The 21204-nt window shown below is 43.7% G+C and overlaps 1 protein-coding gene across 5 annotated transcripts; it reads left to right on the forward strand.

The window, feature by feature from the left end:
* The first annotated feature begins 1645 nt into the window (after positions 1-1645).
* On the forward strand, positions 1646-20432 carry dcaf6 (ddb1 and cul4 associated factor 6). 5 transcript variants are annotated; one of them, XM_079277151.1, is made up of 21 exons: positions 1646-2010; positions 4929-4990; positions 6757-6849; positions 7039-7224; positions 7335-7448; positions 7920-8055; positions 9211-9422; positions 10497-10590; positions 11722-11841; positions 12065-12412; positions 12710-12919; positions 14683-14742; positions 15552-15744; positions 16557-16660; positions 17008-17353; positions 17524-17565; positions 18214-18352; positions 18761-18917; positions 19016-19104; positions 19715-19820; positions 19918-20432. In XM_079277151.1, the coding sequence occupies exons 1-21, from the start codon at positions 1914-1916 to the stop codon at positions 19974-19976; spliced, it is 2967 nt and encodes a 988-aa protein (XP_079133277.1). In that variant the 5' UTR covers positions 1646-1913; the 3' UTR covers positions 19977-20432. The 5 variants fall into 5 exon arrangements, with proteins under 5 accessions (XP_079133277.1, XP_079133279.1, XP_079133278.1 ...); XM_079277153.1 differs by having other exon boundaries at positions 12836-12919; XM_079277152.1 differs by lacking the exon at positions 17524-17565.
* The last annotated feature ends 772 nt before the right edge of the window (positions 20433-21204 follow it).

The raw sequence follows: 21204 nt of genomic DNA on the forward strand, positions 1-21204 counted from the left end.
GTGCAATTTTATGGGATGTCGTACCAATTACACACATACTGCATGCACCAGCATATGTTTGTAAGGGTGGCTGCAGAACGTACTAAAAGTAATTATGTGACGAGTAAGTATTCAATTTGAACGACAGCTTCGATTTCATAACAGCCCAACAGACATTGTTTTGCCTTGTGAGGATTTTAAGTTTAAAAGCACTTTTAGTATGATTAAAAGCACACCTTGAACATTATATTAAATGTCACAAAATATTTACTCATGGAATGTATTGTATGCTTACAATATATTTACTCATAGAAGTGTTAAACCATAAAAGCATAATCATTGAATGTATTAAACTAAAAAGTATAGTCATGGTGTGAACACAGTAAGAATAGTCACTGAATGTTTTGAACCATGAAGGAAGGTGAGGGATTTTGAGTGAGCCTTTTCAGATGCGCCCATATGAATGAGTGAAGGATGGTCAAGCGAGGATGAAGGTGTATGCTGCTTTAATGCCCTCTTGGTCATAATCCATCCTGCGCGTACAGATAAATCGCCCCTTTCATTCAAAGTTTGGAGAAAACTAAGCAGGCTATTTGACAACATACTGCTGTCTTCAACTTCTCCAGAGGCCTCAGAGCCTGATTAACCTGTTAGGGGCCCCGAGGCTGTTAGGTTTAGAACAAAGGAAAGAAGCTGGCCTCCGTCTTCGAATCAAAACTGGTTAAAGTTCAAATTAACTGGGATTTAATGACTTAACAAAAGCGAAAACAGTTGCAAACTGAATTACACCATTAATAACATATTTCATGAAATTGAGGCTCAATCCGGGCCACCCGGCAGACTAGTGTCTGGCCGATGGCCCGCTGAGGATCCTTCTGTCTTCCTAGTGTCTCTGAGATGTCCCGTATCAGCTCAGTGATTGGCTGAAATCCAATAAGCCCCTCCTGGCCTTTGACCCGCTGGCCTGGTCAATCACTCCTCTTCTGAACCGGGCCCCCTCCTTCCTTAACTATACCCAGCATTTACTTATGTTAAAGACAAGATGTAAGATTCAAGAGTTAAACTACTGCATAGATATGCGAATACATTTTAAATGCAACCCTCAATAGTGCAGCGCTTTATGAGTTTTGTGCCCAGAGAACTCCAGAGGCCCTGATAGCTCCAGTTAGTACTGTCTTACTGTAATAACTAGTTTGTATTTGGAAGTATACTACACTCGTATTATTTTGGAAATATGCACCTGCACCTGCTTGCCCAAAAAGGGTTCCTGGGGGAAAATATCTAATTTGTACACGTGTTTTCTTAAGTTGCATATGTTTAATAAATGAGTTGAATCAAATTACCACACTGCAATAGGACCAGGTATTCTAATTTTTTTTAAATAATTTTATAAAATAAATAAAACTTGCTGCACAGAAACGTTTACGTCCACTATGGTATTGCCACTTTTATTTATTTAATTATTTCAGTAAAATATTAAAATACTTCCACCACTGTTAAAAAATGGTGAAGAAAAGGTTTCCTGCATCACTTCCCGAGCTGTTCCCGGACACACTTCTCCCGCCTGCTCTCCGGCTCAGTGAAGCGAGCGCTCCCACCCTCTCTGTCAAAATCACGTAGTCTATCGCGATGTTTGGACACAGCTGACCGCTGCCTGCTAGAAGAAATAAACCAGGCTAGGCTAGCAGGACCGATAGTTAGCAGCGCAGACAGCAGGAGTACAGTGAATGTAAAGTAATGAGGACCGCGGAGACCGGACAGCAGCGAGTGTTTCACCTCCAGAGATGCAGACGCTGAGTGTCGTAACCAGCTAACGTGATCCCGACGCACAGGGACTGATATCCATGGCACGACCAATCGACGATAAATAAACGGCGACATCAACAGGAACGGGTTAGCTTGGTTTCAATGTTATTGTTAATTAAAACCCACATATGGTCACAATGTCCTGGTCTAGAAACCTGGTTTGGGATGTAAATCAACGTTTAATTGGATACAACGAGCCTAACACCATCAGGACCAACTACTTAGGTAAGAACAAAACAAGGCTCTTTGATGCTAACGGGGACGTAGGTGTGAAAACATGTAATCTATTTAATAATAACACCGGTAAACTGCACGGCTGGCTGCGTCTGTGGTGCTGAATCAGATCTACTGACGCGACTGAGCTGCGATCTACTTAGAGCTGCCGAGTTATTCCTCCTGCGAAGTCACAGCCGTGCAGTGTAAACACAGCAGACATCGAGTCTACGTTTAATGTGCTCATTAAAGCAAGAGACGCGAGAGTCCAGAGATGAAGCGCTCGATGGACAGGATTAAATGTTATATATCTATAGATATATAATCCGTAATAGTGCAGCATGTTATGATGTAATAGCTACAGGAATACATCTGATGACAGGAATTGCGGCATAGATGCAATTCCTGTGTAATTACCATCTACAGACTATATCACCATCTCTGTATCTGTTACCTGTCTGTCTGTCTGTCTGTCTGTCTGTCTGTGTGTAACATAACTCTAAAATATAGCACTAGAACGGTAAAAAAAACATAATAAAAGCTGGGATGAGCCGTGTAATGTATTTATAAAGAGATGTTTCAGTATGAAGTGTATTTTGCAACAAAGTGCTCGTATCCAAACTGAAAGTAATCTTCATAACCTTAAAACCAACATTTTTATTGTATGCCAATGCAAACATACACAAGAACAATAGAATCAAGTTAGTGAATATGCAGTAAATATTGTAATATCATGTAGAATATCAGGCCAGTGTGATGAAACACTGGCAGCCTAATTGTTTATTTGTCTTCAAAGAAAGTTTCCACATTGGAATAAAGGAAGGCAGCTGCTTCAGTAATAGACCAAATAGAAATAGGATACCGGCTTTTGCCCATTTCCATTTATTATTAATATTTTTTAAACTGACCATGAAACTGCTGATGGTCTAAATAGTCCCAGAAGAAGACGTTGCTGTGTTATTGTGGCACTTATAAATACGAGCATTTGTCACTAGGTTGAAGTGTTAAATCCAGATCGTGTTGTTTTTCATTCATGTTTCCAGCTGAACAAGGGCGAAACTCTGAAACTCACTTAGTGTGAGTTAACTCGCAGCGATCCTCCTCATTAATGACATTTCTCCTGGTTTTGCTGCATGTGTGTGTGTGTGTGTGTGTGTTGTGAGAGGACCACAACGGAGGGGCAGCGCCGGCACACAGCGAAACAAGAGAGGTTTCATAAGACCCGTCGACAATGTGGCCCAGCAGACACCTGCCAGTGGTGGACTGAAGATATATAAGCCTAGTTGAGGTGGGGCAGGTGCCACGGCGGTTGAGTCAGCGCTGTATTTAGCTGGACGGAGATATGGCCGGAGCTGTCATTGTGTTATGGGTAGAGAGGATACATGCAGTGATGTGTGGGGCAGAGCTCTTGTAGGATATATTTAGCTCCTAAAGGGGGGATGGGGGGCAACAAGTAGTGGTCTACGCTGAAGACACTTCCAGGGAGGTTATGTATCGCAGGGCTGTCTGTGCACTGAAGACATAAACTAAGTGTTAATAATGACGTTTGAATCTGTTTAACACGCTGATGGGAGACTCCACAAAGCACGGAGTAGTTTAGAGAGCAGAAATAAGTCGGATGAGATGAAACAAAGCTTTTTAACACGTTAAAGTAGAAATAAAACAGCTGAATTCATTTACAGGCAGGTCTGCATCCACTTTGGCAAAAAAGTTTTCATAATAATTCTCCTTATTTCCATGTATAACTGGCCAAACAGGCTGTGTGTCGACACCTTGATTACACAATTAAGTGATTATTAGTCATTTAAAAAAACCCGAAGCAACCAATAGTAACATAACGTGTTGCAGCGTGAGATGCAATGCATTCTTTTGTTTGTTTTCGTTAACTTTTTCAGTCATAACTTTCAAGCAGAAGATATCACACGACACATGAGAAATCCAAATGAAAGAAGCATCTTGTGTGATCATGACGGTAGTAGGAATATTCTCATGTTATTATTGTTGTTGTTGTTATTAGTCCTTTTGATTGACAGCTTCAGAGGAGCCGGCCGCTTCTCATTTACAGGAAACACAGATTGAGGCTTGTTTGATTGATGCAACCTTAATGAAACCTGTCGGTGCAGGTAAAGCTCTCGATCGTATACTCGCTGCTCGCTTTCACTCCTTTCTTCAACAAAAGAGGAAACATCGTTCCCACATTAAATACATGCTTCCCCTCATATATTATATTGTTATATTATCTTATCTCTGCGTCCCAGTCCCAATTGTATTCAGTGTGTACGATGATAATCAGAAACGTAGTTGAAATAATGACGCAGAATGTCATCATGTAATGTAACCATATTTGTTTTGTGCCTCTTTGAAAGATTTAATTCCGTTTTTTATTCTTCTTTTTACAAAATGAACCAAAAGACTGACGAAGAGACAGATTTGGGTCGATGATAATGAGAATAAATATAAAACAAGAAACGGAAAATGCAACGATAAGTGCTGACACGACTCGAAACAAAGAGGCAGAAAAACGTTTCTTCTTTTTAAAAATGTAACGGTTATTTTTCTGTGTTCCGAGTTGTTTCATTCACAAGTGTTTTTCATTTTTAGCAGCTAAGAGCAGCTCCTCCATTCCCCATTGTGCATTGCTTTGTGGGAGAATCGTGTCAACAGCGCACTCAAAGATGATTATTTTTCAGTCTGCCGGCTGACTGTTTCAAGTTCACCGAATTGTCTCTTTTACAGTTTGAACCCATGACAAACACAACCTGTTTAGAGAACAATGAATGAGTTTTTCTTCACAGTTTAATTAATGCTGTTAACTAATTAATGAAGAGCTATTTTAAGCCAGTCTACAGAACTGCTATTGCATGTAACTACAGTGGAGCTTAATGATGGACAGAGCTGTCATTCTTCAGCTGTTTTCTCTCTCTTCACAGGTAGAAGAGAGTTTGTTCAGAGACTTAAACTTGAAGGGACGCTGAACGTACACGATGGCTGTGTAAGTGCCCCACGTTTTACACCCATTTCTTTTTGTTCGTTCGTCTTGAAAAGAGCAACACTTCCTGCTTTTGCCTCAGTCAGTTTGTGAAGCCTTAGTGTCTGCCGGAGAGCCGATCTTTGACTCCGGGCCAGGTGCTTAATCATACCGCTGAGAAACCTGAAGCTGACACAACAGTCGCACGTCCTGTCACACTATCGGCCCGGCCGTCAGTCCCTTCACAACACCACAACAACCACGGGAGAGCTTCACTTTGACACCGGCCATGTCTCAGCCACAAGAGCTGCAGTAACACGGATTTGAGGAACATTTGTTCTGAATATATGAGCTGTCTTTTTATGCATCGGCAAGCTGAGATATATGTACTTTTTAAATAAATTGTTCGTCATTTTGTGCTGACACTATTATTTAGCTTAATCAATTTGTAGATAAACAAAAAATTGAATGACAAGTTGTGATCATCAATGAATACATTTAAGTGGTTTATTGTATAAAAACAAACATTATTTTAGAGAACACTGATTATGTTTATAACCTCTGAAATGTGACGGTTTTCCTTTTCAGTGTCGCATATAATTAGGCTGTATACTTTGGGTTCTGATATCATGCGGTGGACTTTTGACATTTTATAGACTATTAATAAACGTATGATTTAAAGGTTGATCAGTATTCTCTAAGAGTGGGTGATGTAGCATCTTTTCTCCAGGAAGTCACAGATCAAGGAGAATCAACGAAATGCTTTATGGTTCATCAGATCAACAGAAAGATGATGCCTCTATGTCGATAATAGTTTGAGCCGTATTTCAAGCAGAAATGGTAAAAAGAAATGCTGATGATTCTCTGGTTCCACCTTCTCCACTTTGCTGCTTTTCTCTGCTGTTGTTTCTGTTTTCTGACATTTTACAGACTAAATACTCAGCAGATTCATCAGAAATGAAATGAATTATTAGTTGCAGTCGTGACTGAAGGCGGTGAACCAACTGAGCGTCTGTTGTTTTGGTTTCATACTAAATACACCAAACAAATAGACCCCCCCCCCCCCCCCCCCTCCCCAACAACAGAGCATCAGAATGCATTGGAGCTGGTTTGAAGTGTTGTATAAGATTGAGCCCCGGGTTCAGGCTGCAGGATGTGGTGAATGGGCGGGCAGGCAGTGTGATTTCACTGATTGCCGCAGAGTGAGTCTGGAAATGAGGAGCAACAGTGTGATGACGAAACACTGACGAGCAGATGTTTATGAAATGTTGATCCTCAGAGTGACAGCAAACCGTCAGCTGAGCGTCATTGTGCTCCGCTTTCGACTCACGGATGGATTACTAATATGATTCTGTTGTGATTTCAGTCAATGTTAATGAACCTGTTATTAAGTCTCAGTGGTTCCCAGCTTTGATTTGCTTGTGAGCCCTTAATTAAGACAAACCAATATCTACTAACAACCCCTCCGCACAAGGTGCATGCCGATGTGTTGGTCGTAGTTCAGTCCTGTTTTTTTTGTCTCAGACTCTTTCATTGAAATCATTCTGGAGGCCTGAAGTATTGAAACGATGCAATATTTCACAAAAAGCACAGATTAGAAAAGCACATTTAAAAAGTCGAATTCCATGTATGAGCGTTTTTTGTGTTTTCTTAGTTCCTGGACTGATAATCATCTCCTGGCCTCGTAGATTCATCTTGAACTTCTGGTTTAGTCTCTTTAAAATGTCACATTTCTGCAAAGTGAACTGTATCTGTATCTTTGCATAATGAGATGTGTATTAACTCCTCAGGTCAACACTATATGCTGGAACGACACCGGTGAATATCTCCTGTCGGGTTCAGACGACACCTTTTTGGTTATCTCCAACCCGTACAACAAAAAGGTAGGTTGTCGTCACTTTCACTGAAATTAGCGGGTTTCTTTTTAATAGTGGAAGAACGACAAAAGGCCGTCAATGAACTTTAACCATGAATTAAAAGCAGATGGAGTTCTACAGCTGTTTATTGTTTCACAACTTGGAGCTCATTTGGCATTTTGACAATTCAGCTGTCACTCATTCTCTCTTCCTCAGGTCAAGAAGTCCATACGTTCAGGTCATCGGGCGAATATCTTCAGCGCCAAGTTCATGCCCCACACCAACGATCAGGAGATCATCTCCTGCTCCGGAGACGGCATCATCTACTACACCAACACGGAGAAGAGTCCCGAGCACAACAGACAGTGTCAGTTCACCTGCCACTATGGAACAGCTTACGAGGTGCTGAGCGAGGGAGAGACGCCGGTCCAACATTTCACGGAGCGTATACCTTTTCTTCTTCGTGGTTTCTGTCTCCTGACCCCGGCCTCTCTCTCTTCTTGTGTTCTCAGATTATGACGGTACCGAATGACCCCTACACGTTCCTGTCGTGTGGGGAGGACGGCACGGTGCGGTGGTTCGACCTCCGCACGAAGACCAGCTGCACGAAGGAAGACTGCAAAGATGTACGGTGGCAGCTGGGCTATTTGGTCATCAGTGGGGGTCTGTTTTACTGTGGGAAAACTGGCACGTTATGTCCTGTTTTTTCAAATTTAGTTTTATTTAAATATGCATTCAGGGGTTATTCCAGTTTTCTTGGCTTCAGGCCAGGCTGCATCTGTGTGTGTGAGAGAGAGGCTGTGCTCTGTAGATTGTGTTGCATCTTCTCGTGTTCCCTGCTGGAGATCAGTGCCTATGACCTGAACCAGTCCGTGTTACCTCTCCCTCTTAATTACCCGAAAGCCTGTTAATGTTACAAGTGGACATCCACAACTGGAAAATATCAAATTCCGGATCAAACTATTGACTGTCCTCAAATCTATTTGTCTGTAAATACAGACACCTCTGTTGCTGCTGACTTTAGAGGCGGGCTCATTCACTCCAGAAAAGAGAAGATGAATTATGCTTGTTTTTTTTCTTCTTTTCTTTGGTTTCAGGACATCCTGATAAACTGTCGAAGGGCAGCGACCTCGATTTCCATTTCCCCTCTGGTGCCGTACTACCTGGCTGTTGGCTGCTCGGACAGCTCAGTGCGGATCTACGACAGACGCATGCTGGGCACCAGAGCGACAGGTGAACCGCCCTGCACGCTGACATCATGCACTCCGCTTCAGAGGCGTGGACTCGAGTCCCATGAGGACTTTAGACTTGACAAAATCAAAAAAAAGCCTTTCAAATCGACTTGGACACGTAACGTCACTTTGAGCCTTTTGACTTGAAAATACTTTCGACCTTTTCCCTAAACCCAAAGCTTATAAAGTATGATCAGCCACACTTGTTTTAACAAATAAATACAAATTTTAAAAACGCAGGCATGATTTTTGTAAATTGAATGTAATACATTTGATGAAGAGCACATTTGGACTTGTTTAGGACTCGAGACTCAAAGTTTATAACTTGGCACTTAACTTGGGACGTGTTAGTCTGGACTTGGGCGCAAAGACTTCAGACTTATTTGTAACTCAATGACTTGGTCTCACCTCTGCTCAACTTCCCCTGTCTTTATATTTATGTAGATATAGTTGATTCACATTGAATTTTAGGCTAACTGGATGTTTGAAGTCACCATCGATGTTCTTGAGAGAGGAGAATGAGCCTCGCATAGCAATAAAGTGGCATAGTGTGTTGTTATTATCTGTTATTAATAAGTCAGGCTGGTAGATTGAGGTCATGGAGCAGGTTCGAGGGCTTCTCTCTTGGTATTTCGTGCCGTCCTGCTGTGCTGCGTCTGCTCCCCCGTGAGACTATTGATAGATGTTCACATGAATATTTCTGAAACGCTCCAGACTACTAGAATACATTAGACACGTTATTTATAGAGCATCCTTTATACACAAAATGTTTTTTTCTACTAATGGAATCATACATCACACATTCATTTGATGACGAGTGAAAACAACAGAAGGGAAAGAACAGAAAATGTAAACGAGAGTTAAGGCGCAGCACCTTTATTTGTATCGAGAATTTAAATAACGTCTCATTTTAAAGTGCTTTGCATAAAAAGATCAGTTTTCTAAGTTCTTCACTCGTGGCCCTAAGTTATCTCGTAATACGTGCCATTGTTATGTATGTTTTTATGTCATTGGAGATGTAAAATGTATCCAACTCTAAAAACCACACTTGGCTAAAACTTTTAAACATAAAAAAGAAGTTGAACTTGAATAAAACAGCTAAAATTATAGAAGCGTAGCCACCAGACTAGTGAGGCGCTCTCTTTCTCGTCCACAGGTAACTACATGGGCCGGGGCACGACGGGCATGTGCGTGAGGTTTGTTCCCGCTCACCTGTCCAACAAGTCGTGTCGCGTGACTTCCCTCTGCTACAGCGAGGACGGTCAGGAGGTGCTGGTCAGCTACTCCTCCGATTACATCTACCTGTTCGATCCCAAAGATGACCAGGCCCGAGAGCTGAAGGGCCCGTCGGAGGAGAGGAGGGAGGAGGTGAGCGCACCGTGTTGACTCGCACGAGTCCTGTTAGAAACGGCGTGTTTTTAGTCACGCTCGTGGCACCGATCAAGTGATGGCTGCGTCTGTTCCATCCTCTCCTCTTGCGAGGTTCACGTTTGTGATTTTGAGTGAAATGTCTCAACAATTATCGCCATGGAATTTGGTTCATACATTCCTCTTCCTCTCTGGATGAACCGTAATAACGTTGGTGATCCTCCATCCACCCTTCCATCATCAGTTCAAACCGTGAATTTGTCCAATACCTTCATTTATGACCAAATACAAAACAAATGACATTCCCATTACCTCAGCTGTACTTTGTGTTCAGTGTGCAGTGGATTATTGATCATAACCAAATATAATGTATTCTTCGGTGTTGTTAAACGTGTTGTCATATGTGTTTGGAAAGTGTTTGCTGCCAGTACTGGTCTTCACGTGTGCCTGAACGTGCTGGATCATGGTGCCAGTGTTTCAAAGCCTCGTGGTGAGCTCAGCTGTGTCGAGATGCAACCACCACACGCATTCCTTTCCAAATACAGCGACCGACGCAGGCAGTGTTCATCTATCCTCCGAAATAGTTCATCAGGCTGAGGTGGAGGGGACGGCCGAGCAAAGGCTCATTCTCTCTCTCTCCCTCTCCCCCTCCCTCCCTCCCTTTTTCCTCCACCTATAACCACATTTCCTCGTGGGCCTTTTGCTCTCTGATTTATTCTGCTATCTCTGTCAGCCTCTGCGGCTTTTCATCACCTCCAGCCCACAATCAGACCTGATGACATTTCCGGAGTAAAGCAGTTGATAGTCTCTGCACTAAGACCCCCCTTTTTCTATTTCTGGCTCTCCGCCTGTTGCCCTGTAAAGAGAGCCAGGGGACTGGAAAGTGGAGGCAACCCCGGTCGTGCAGGCAGAAGGAGGGGGGGTGAGGGGGGGGGGGGGCACTCTAAAGAGGACTCTGACAGAGACGAACAGTGTTTTGCTTTGGCAGCGGAGCTATTTTTGACCATGCTTTGACTGACAAACTGCTAATCTTTCTGTGTGTGTGTGTGTGTGTGCGTGTGTGTGTTTCCACAGCTGAGGCAGCCTCCAGTGAAGCGCCTCCGTCTACGAGGTGACTGGTCTGACACTGGACCCCGAGCTCGTCCTGAGAGTGAGAGGGAGAGGGACGGTAAGATCAGAGTAGTCAGCACAGCAACTCGCATGTATATGTTCGTGTTCCTGCTCGCTAGGTGTGAAGCAGAGGTCTCTAATTACAGATCCGGCCTCTGAGATAGTTATACAACGCCCGCCCACATGTTAAAAATGTTTTGTAAATACATTTCTTTGGCCATTTAAATGTATTCCTCAATCCCTGTTCATAAGAAGTAAAGTGACAAATACATTGCCAGGCTGGAAAATCAGAGCATAAAAAATTGTTTTCAATCACATTAAACCTTTTAATAAACTGTGCAACTTATGGACTTAAATATGAATGCAGTTACAAGTGACACCTCAACCAAAACGTAGTTTGCTTCTACACAGGAAACCTTGTCTGTGTTTCCACTTCAATGTCACAACACAACTTTTATTCTACACTATTTGCTTTAGTCATCACTGGTTGAAATTGCAAAACGTCTGAGTCGCTGAATCAATATTTGGTCATATTTACTAGGGGTGTAACGGTACGCGTATTCGTATTGAACCGTTCGGTACGAGGCTCACGGTTCGGGACGCATGACGAACCGAATACGTTTGAATAAAAAAAATAAAATAAAAAAATAAAAAGAATTTAAAAAAAACCTTTATTTAACCAGGTAGTCCCATTGAGATTAAAAATCTCTTTTGCAAGATGTAAGTAACAATACAAGATGTAAGTAACAATACTACATAACATTAAGGAGCAGTTTTTGTTTTTTATGCTCATGTGTTGCTAAGAAGACACCCCAGAAGATGAGTCACTCAGGTATAGTTCCATCATCGTTCAAAGTCAAAGAATACCTTCATGATGTTAGTTGTAATGAATAAATATATTTTTAAAATCAAGTACATCTCTCTGGTATTTATAGTTTTCTACTGTACCGAAACGTACCGAACCGTGGCTCCACTGTATCGTACCGAACCCAACCGTGAATTTAGTGAACCGTTACACCGCTAGTATTTACTGTCCCATTTCTTTCCTGAGGCTCCACGTGAGAAACAACAGTCATTTTAACGGTGTTGCGCAGCATTGTCTCAACATATCGGCCCGTGTCGTGTTTGTTCTAATACGTCCGGTGAACCTGTGTAAACCGGCGAACTCTTGTCTCCCGTGCATTCGTAGGCGAGCAGAGCCCGAACGTGTCCCTGATGCAGAGGATGTCGGACATGTTGTCTCGTTGGTTTGAGGAGGCCAGCGAAGCTCAGAGCAGCAGAGGAACTCGGCCTCAGACGCGACCCAGAGGTGAGACATTGAGAAAACACTCAGCAAATCAGACGCACTAAAAGTTCTCAAATTACCGGTGTGTGTGTGTGTGTGTGTGTGTGCATTGTAAATGAACAGGCTATAGATTCTGTGTTATGTGGCATTGGATCATGCTGTATCATTTTCTAGGTATTTTAATATGGATCCATTTACCTTATCTACTTATTGTTGACATATATTTATTTTCTTGTTTCCGGAATAGCGATCCGTCCAGAAGCGGCGTCGAGTACTCCAGCGGCCCCCGCAGGAGGCTCAAGTCAGGAGTCCAGCGTCCCCGAGAGGCCCGCGGGGTCAACCGCGCCGGAGGTACCTGCCGGCCCCGAGGTCGCCGCTGCCGCGATCCCTAAATCCACTTCCTCTCCCTCCTCAGGCTCGTCATCAACAGTCACAGCACTTCCTCCTTCCAGCTCCTCATCGGTGGAGAGCTCGGCTCCTTCCTCCTCCCCACTCACCTCCTCGCCTGACTCAGAGCAGAGGAGTCAGGCCGACACGACCGGGACCTCCGCGCCTACGCCGACGCCCACATCCACCTCAGAAGCTGCTCTCTCAGGTAAGGAAACAATGCACACCACTGTCGCTTTGACAAAGGACACAAAAACAGCTATTGACATTTGACTCTTTAGGACAGTGAGTAGGTATCCTTCGATTGACTCCCACGTATGTGTGTGTGTGTGTGTGTGTGTACTTGTGTGTGTTTGTTGGAGCCACTCCACTCAAGCAGCAGCCTCACGTCACTCTCTTTTCCTTCAGCATCCTGTTGTCCTCCTCCCTCTTTTATTTCCTGACTCTCTGCTCCCCCCCCTTCGTGCATTCACTCTGCCTCTCCTCCTCTCTGCCTCTCTGTCAGAGTACGGTCCTCATCGGCTGCCCATAAGTTTAGTGTGTAGGCGTTTGCAGAGGTTACTTCGGCTGGCCGACCCACCAGGACTGGGTCAGCGAGCGGCCCGTTCTTCTTCTTCTTCCTCTCCTGCAGCCGCTGTGACTGCCTCACAAAGAGATGCTACTACTGCTGCTGTCGCCGCTGCTGCTGCTGCTGCTGAGACGCGACCCCTTCCAGGTTACCCTCCCCTCCGAGCTCCCCACCCCCCCCTCCACGCGGGCTGTCTTTCTCTCTTGTTTGTAGAGACAGTTAGGCGCCAGAAAGACCCGGCCTTGATAAAAGTGACCACTAATCTCACAGTGATCCTCTTTCCATTCCCCAATGATGCACCTTGTACTTATTAACCTCTGCAGCCGTCACTGTGTCGCCTCTCCACTGTTTGCTCAGCCCCTCACTCACTAATGCTCTCACCTCATCGCTCCACTTGTTGCTTGAGTTTTCACCCCGAGTGGCACCGGCCAGTATGAAGGTCGTCTTTGGCTCATGTGGTTGTTCACACATTTATTTATGTTTGTTAGTGATGCATTCTGATCGGCTGTCTGGACTGTTGGACTTGATTCACTTTGGTTTGATCCGACTCCAACTTGAGAATCGTAACTAAAGCCCGTTTCAGACATGGAATAACGTTACATCACCGACTGTGCCTGTTAAAGTGATGTCATTCAGACGTAGGTGTCCGCTACGTGACCGCTCCCTGTGGCTTAATGCAGAACCGTCACAGAAAGAGACGGCGCTCTTCTGGTGCACAAATAGCTTGACAGTTGAAAAGAAATGATGTGAAGGGAGGAGCTGCATCAGTGATGGTTTTTCAACTTCACTTCAACTTTTTTACTTTGGAGTTTGTTAAAGATCATGGGAGTTTGCCGATGCTTGTCAAAGTGAACGCATATTTTCCCAATGTCATTGTTCATCAGAGAGCAGTCAGCTGCTGTTGTCTGCCAGTGCATTTACTGCTCTTACTCTCACACGCTGCGTGTAATGCGTGTGTTTTTCCTTTTCTGGATGTGTTCAGTCATGCAGTCCAATGATTATTGTATCTTATTATTATGTATGTTATCGAAGGATCTCTTTCTGATAGATGGAGCAGGGGGAAAAGAGAGGGGCTGGTCTTCTCTTTGGGGGTCTGTCGACACGCCAGCGACACTATTTATGATGAAAAGGAAAAGTGCATTTTGTCAAGTCACCTTTTAATTTGGTAAGAGTTCACAGCGGTTTGTTCAACCGATTTGTCTGGGCTGAAGATCGTAATTAAGTAATGAACTTGTTACAGTGCTCTTAATGCGAACATGAGGTGCATTTCATCTCTCCGAGAAATATTGAACCCAGTGCTTCTGCAGCCTTTATGCTAATGAGACGATATTCAATTCGGAGACTCGGACATGTTGACAGGTTTGTCCCGGGACGTTTAGGAGTTGTGTCTTTACGTTAAAGGGACTCAGTGGGTTGTTATGTGAGAATGAAACGTACAATTGCATTCACATTTATGTAACAAGCTGCATGTCTGAAAGGGGCTTTATCGGACATCCAAGACCAACTCGTCATGAACTGAATAAAGGGCCATTGCTTGTATTGTTTACGTTAAAACCAGGCTGCACTGATGTCTTTGGATTATTTTTAAGGTTGCAAAAGCAAACAGAATGTAATTATTATGTTTGTGTTTTGCATTGTGGTGTCTTACAGTGAGCTTGATGGTTATTATAACACTGCAGGAATTAACCATTTACTAGCAGGGCGTGTAGTAAGCATGAGTGAGCTTGTCATGTTCCGACTTTAATAATCTCCGATACTCATTTTGCACATGCAATGAATGTGAAATGATCCTTTTGGCTGATTTGACAGCTTCTCCTGCTCGGCCTTGGGATCGATTTTAACACGACTTTGCAGTTTTTAACCCTCGTGCGTCCGTCACCGATGTTCAGTCGGTCTCATTTGTGTTCCAGATTCCCCCTCGTCTGTGGTAAACAAACAGCTGGGATCCATGACTCTTGATGAACAGCAGGGTGCGTCCTCCCCCCCCCCCCCCCCCCCCCAACCCTCCAAACCCTGCCACTTGCTTTTCTTCTTCACACTCCCTCATCCACACAAACACCTGCTCTCAACCCTCTGCACAGTCTGTCCTGCATCGTTTTCACGCTTCTTATTTCTCTCCATCCACTACTTGACTTTCCCATTATTCCCATTATCTGTCCAGACACACGTTTATGTGTCTGCGGGTAGCCAGTGTGTCGAGCTGACCAAAGTTACTGTATAAGAATAAGAACCAACATCATCATCTAAGTAATGGAATCATACATCACACATTCATCAAGAGATATACATATATTATCTGAGTATTGACGTTTTGATTAACAACAATTCAGTGCTTTTGTATCTGTTGTTTTACAATGTTTAAGTCGAGCCTGATGTTGCCTTACACATGACAGAGTGATCCCAGTCGCTTCCACACAGTGAGGCAAACAGCTGATTCATTTGTCACTGGTGTCGGATCCATACTCTGTATTGGCTGATGCCCAAAGCCCAGGTATCAATAGACCTGCACAGTATCAGTGCGTGTGTTGTTGCTGGTGATAGTCCACCTTTTGTCCGCTCTGTGAATGTCAGCTGCATGCTTGTGTTGTTTATCAATGGGGAGTGATCACGCAGCAGGCGGTTGCATGTTGCTAGTGTGCCTTTTAAACAACCAGTTAGATGCTGTGAGCAACGGGCAAAAGAATACTCTGAGCCCAAGCTTTTTCTCTCGGAGTTAATTAGTAAAACAGATTTACAATGAATCCTTCTCGCCTGCTTCGGCCGTATGTCTTCTCATCAGGAGCAGCAGCAGAAGCGGCAGGTTCACCTCCCGCTCAGCCTGTTTCTGTACCAGTCAGCACCAGCGCACCCACCACCTCCACCACCATGACCGGCAGCAGTCGACCCAGTGCAGCAGAGCCCGTCCTCAGCCTGCACTACAGCTCAGAGGGAACCACCACCAGCACAATCAAGCTGGACTTCACTGATGAGTGGTGAGTGAGGAAAAGTATAATGATGCAGTGCCTTATGCACATCTAGTACAAATAGAAAGCCGAGATCATCGTCAAACCAGGCGGCAGCCTCCCATTCTGAAAAGTGAAGCCAATGCAGAAGTGCCTTAAACTTGCATTCTGACAACCGACCAGCAGGGGGCGACTCCTCTGGTTGCATAAAGAAGTCTGATTGTATAGAAGTCTATGAGAACATATCCCTGATCCTCACTTGATTTATTCCTTCAGTAAACATTGTAAACATGAGTTTATGGTCTTAATCTCTAGTTTCAAGTCTTCTTCAACACAGCATGATGTTCATTTCGTGAATTATGGTCCGTTTAGAGTAACATAGATGATAAACAGGGTATACTCCATCTCCACCTCCGTGTGCGGTGACTTCCATGAACTAATAATAACATGAATAATAACTTTGGAGGTTTTGCATGTGTTTATTATTCTGCTATCTGATTTCTTTCCACATAAATCAAACCTGAAGTCATGGTGAATATTTATTCTCGAAAACATATTCTGTCTTGACAGCATTGTGGATCATCATAATTGCAGAGCTTGGTTGCTTGTCTTCATTTTATTTCGTTACGACGTTTCAATCTGTAATCTTTCAGTGAGCAACACTTTTGCATCATTTCGGGTTCCTTCACAGTTTGCAAAGCAGAACAAATGTTCACCCTCTCTGAATTTATGTGTACAAATGTTGTGGAAACGGATGCATCATCAACATGCTACAACAAATTCCTCATTGAGGAATAATTTACAAATCCTCTCAGTCACTGTTTTCTAATCTTCCCCCACAGGAGCAGCAGCACATCCAGCTCTCTGGGCAGTGGAGGTCCCAAAGCGTCTGAGGCTGTGCGGAGCAGAGAGACTCTGTCGACCGAGAGTTCAATGTCAGAGCCACGTGAGTAACTTCAGCACCAGGGAACCGGCTCTGACAGAATTTGAAATCAAATTTTAAAAAAGTAACTTAACACCGGGCTGAAAAGTTGTGTTTTCAAAGAGATGATATTGTAAATATAGTGTATCCTTAAGATCTTGAACATCATCTTTAAGTTGCTCTTAAACGTTAGTATCCAAAGAAGTTATTCATTGGTGCAAATGATGCATAGAGGCAGTATTAAAATACAGCACTTCATATATATACATTTAAAAAAACATGCACTCTGTCACACCTTTAATCAGTAAAAAATATACAAATTTTGTAATCCTACAACGTCCTAGATGTACTGATATGTATTTCCCTCTCAGCTCCGTCTGTGTCCTCGGGGCAGCCGAGCGTCCCGGCCGCCTCCACGGAGCCGCCGTGTAGCGCCTCCTGCTCCGGGGCCCTCGGCAGCTCGTCGGCTCAGGCCCCGGCGGCGGGCTCCTCTCAGGGGGACACCGTGGCTGCTGCGTCGCCGGTGGAGAGGAGTCAGCCGGAGGGCGCCGAGGACACGTCGGGAGGCTGCAGGAGAGCAGAGCCCAGAGCGGAGGAGGAAGAGGAGGGCCAGAGCCAGCCTGCACGGGAGCCTGCACGGGCCCACCAGGACTCTGACGACAGCGACGACGACCCGATTCTCATCCCGTCCACCAGGTTCAGAGGTCAGGGACAGAGGTACGTTAGACAGCACTCGTTTCTATTCACTCGCTACAAGCAAGAAAACACCCTCATTCATTTGGAATGCAGGTTATTATATCTTTGCTCTTGTTTAATATCACTTTTAAAGGGTGGGTATTCTGATTTTCTGTGATGCCTTCCCATTGACTGTTTCACTACAAATCTAGATTAAATTCCAGAGGATCTGCAGTAGGAGATAGGATGATCAGGTAAAGTGTTTTGCACCAAAAGCATCTAACCTGTCAGGTGTGTGACATGCAGCGGCGCATTAAAACTCAACAGCATAACATGATGAAGAAAACAGGGTTTTTTTTGCCTTGGTTTGGTCATTTCACTCACAAAGAACTAATCTACACACGGCTAACTGTAGCGTTAGAGCGATGTGCATGCGAGTACTGACTCCACAGTTGTGTGAGTGGCAGCATAACGGCAGCGTTTTCAAGGTTTTGTGCAGAAGAAAGAGGAATGGTCAGAGAAAGCGTGCATGATGGAAAAGAGCCGGACAAATAGATTTTTGATTTCTACCGGAGGCGGAGGATTTCTTTCCAACTCGTATACTGTGTGTGCACTGTAGATTTAATTTATCGACGCTGGCTGTTGTTAATGGACAACACTTTGCACAACAACAACATTAGGGGCTTGATTCCATTATGATTTGTTTTGCCTTGAAAGCGGCTGCTTTCTAGCTTGGCGTTTGTTATTCGGTTGAATTGATTTCATCAGCACAAATTTCACTCAAGACTCAAAGCATGGAGTTCATAAGCATCAGAGACGGCATGGGTTTGTGTGTCTTTTTTTTTTTTTGGTCTTTTGCGTGCTTTTATTATCACATGTATTGGTTTTCTTGTGTTTTACAGACGCTCAGCTGCCGCTCGTATCCAGGAGCTGTTTCGCAGGAGGAAAGAACGACGGGAGATGGAGGAGAGCGAGACACAGAATATCAGGAGACCCTCAGTCAAGATGGTCTACAAAGGCCACCGCAACTCCAGGACAATGGTACGCTTTCATCATCGTGCTCTAGAGCAGGGGTTCTTAACCTTTTTGACCTCGGGGCCCAACTTTTCAAGTACAAAGTGTCCCGGGGCCCATTCAAATATTAACACTATTATATATATTATGGACTAAATCTGACATCTGCCGAGAGTCAGAGAAGCTGCTCTGAACTTCTGGGCTGATGCATCAACTGCCGTTTGTCAAGAAATAGTCAGACCACATAACTCCAAAACCACGAATTGATGTTTTTACATTTCTGTGTTGATTAAACAATTAGTGAGGTGTGCTTTGAACAGTTTCTAGCCTTCATGCTCTCTGGTCTCCAGCTCTTGGCTTTATACACAGATATGAGAGTGGTGACTATTCCTTCAACGGTGTAAAATTCAAGGTGGGTTTGTTCATTTTGTCCAGATAAAGGAGTCCTGTTTTTGGGGGAACAACTTCGTAATGAGCGGCTCAGACTGCGGCCACATCTTCATCTGGGACAGGCACACTGCAGAGCACCTCATGCTGCTGGAAGCCGACAACCACGTGGTCAACTGCCTGCAGCCGCACCCGTACGACCCCAGTGAGTCCCCCCCCCCCCCCCCCCCCCCCCCCCATCTACCTCAGATGATCTGACCATGTTACTGAGTACGGTAATGTTCATTTTCCGCTCTGTTTCAGTTCTGGCTTCTTGCGGGATTGACTACGATATCAAGATTTGGTCGCCACTGGAACAATCGCCATCTTTCAACAGAGTCCTCGCCAATGAGGTACGACCGCCAAGAGATCAGTGGACTGATTTATGTATTTACCAAATGCTGCCCGGCTCATTAAATATGAATATACAGTTCCACTAATTCACAATGAGAACATTTCAAATAATTTACATCATTTATTTATAATTTTACCGTTTAGGAAGGATCAACTCAACATATTATCCTCACACAACCAAAACACATCAGGATCATTGCGACCTCATGGTGACTTCAGGAAGTCACTTCTCTGGTCCGTCACACAACACTTTAAATTTGTACTCTTTGGTTTCTGCACAGATTAATGTAACATGCTAATTAGTGGGCGTATTAACATGTTGTATATGGTTTGAGGTGCTGGTATGTGGATTTGTTAGGCTAGCTGTTTGTCCCGTTTCAAGTCTTCAGGCTTCATATTTACGAAATCTTTTCATCTAAGTTTCACCAAGAAAGTAAAGTAGGATTCTTCCCAAAATGTCAAACTTTTACTTCATATATTTTATTTTACAGGGGCCAATGAAAGAAATTAAATTCATGTTTCTGTCGGAGCAGTTTTCTGTTGATTCCCGTTATTTGTCAGATTCAACTTCCTTCACATTCTCTCTTCGTCTTCTTCGTCTCGTTCAAGGTAATAGCTCGGAACGAGCTGATGCTGGAGGAAACGAGGAACACAATCACGGTCCCGGCCTCTTTCATGCTCCGAATGTTGGCCTCCCTTAATCACATCAGATCAGGTACACTGTTGCTTTGAATATTTGGGCAGCACACTGTTTACTTACCTTTCCTCAGGACACTTATGTGCCCCCTTCTTTAACATCTGCCTTCTTGCAGATCGACTAGAAGGCGATCGCTCCGAAGGTTCGGGACAGGAAAATGAGGACGAGCAGTAGCCTGCTGGCATTTTATTTTAAAGAAAACACTTTCTTCTTGCTGTATAGCACTTGAAAAAAAACAAAAAAAACCCTGAGATTTGTACAAGTATAGTGTAGAATACTTCCTTTTGAAAATTAGTGTCATTTCTAGCCCCCCGTGTTTTTTTAAGATGACTTTCTTACTGATGTTTCTGTATGCGGATAAAGTACATCTGTGTGAATGCAAAAGGAAACGACGTCAGTATATATATATTAAGTGTGAGAATAATGGCGGCTGGTGTGCAAGGATGTTAAGTGCAATATTATTTTGTTAGGAGCGAGTGAGCTTTGATCAGTGTTAACGTGTGACATTTTGAAATTGTAGCACAAAGCTAAGAAATGTTGATGTGCTGCTCCGGCAGTTACGCATGTAAACAAGGACTTTAAGTAAAAACATACTTGGAGATTGCTTTAATTTTATTGTTGAATAAAATAAGAAACAAATCTGTGGTTCTTCTACCTAAAAATGGACATGTCAACACAGTAAATCATCTTTTACAGAATTATAATAATTCAAAATAAAACTTTGGCATCTCAGATGTCTGGAAGATAAAAGCTTAAGACGATCAGTGGACTGATTTATGGATTTACCAAATGCTGCCCGGCTCATTAAATATGAATATACAGTTCCACTAATTCACAATGAGAGCATTTCAAATAATTTACACCATTTATTTATAATTTAGCACAAGCTAAATAAGTAAAAATCATTCCAGAAATGAAGAACAATCAGTATTTTAAGCTGGACATTTTACTGCAGAAACTACCGTTAGCGCACATTTCCTCTGCAGCTGCACCAGCTAATGTAGCCTCGAGCCAATAGCATCAAGCAGCGGGCTGCAGGGGTCTGTTAAAGCCACTCGGGTTAGTAGTCCTGTGCAGTCCTGGTTCTGGGGCAGCAGTGAAGCCGGATCTGGGTCCGTCTGCGGTGGGATTCTCAGGAGTTTCTGGTAAACCTGCATGATTTTGTGTGGAATGTGACCAGTTACAACTTCCTCACACTAACTTTAAGCTCATTTCTCTCCAACGTGTAGTCTTCAGCTTTACACAACTCCATTCATACGGTAGTACTGCTGTGAACAGTGATTGTAAGAACACTTGCAACGGTTCTTAAACGACCCTCTTGATTTGAGTCGTAACTGGCTATTTGACTTGAAGTGAATATGAGTGAAACAGACCCAGTGTATTACTGCAGGTCAGGCGGTCG

This window comes from Melanostigma gelatinosum, assembly GCF_949748355.1.
Source record: "Melanostigma gelatinosum genome assembly, chromosome: 10".
In the NCBI taxonomy this organism is placed as follows: Eukaryota; Metazoa; Chordata; class Actinopteri; order Perciformes; family Zoarcidae; genus Melanostigma; species Melanostigma gelatinosum.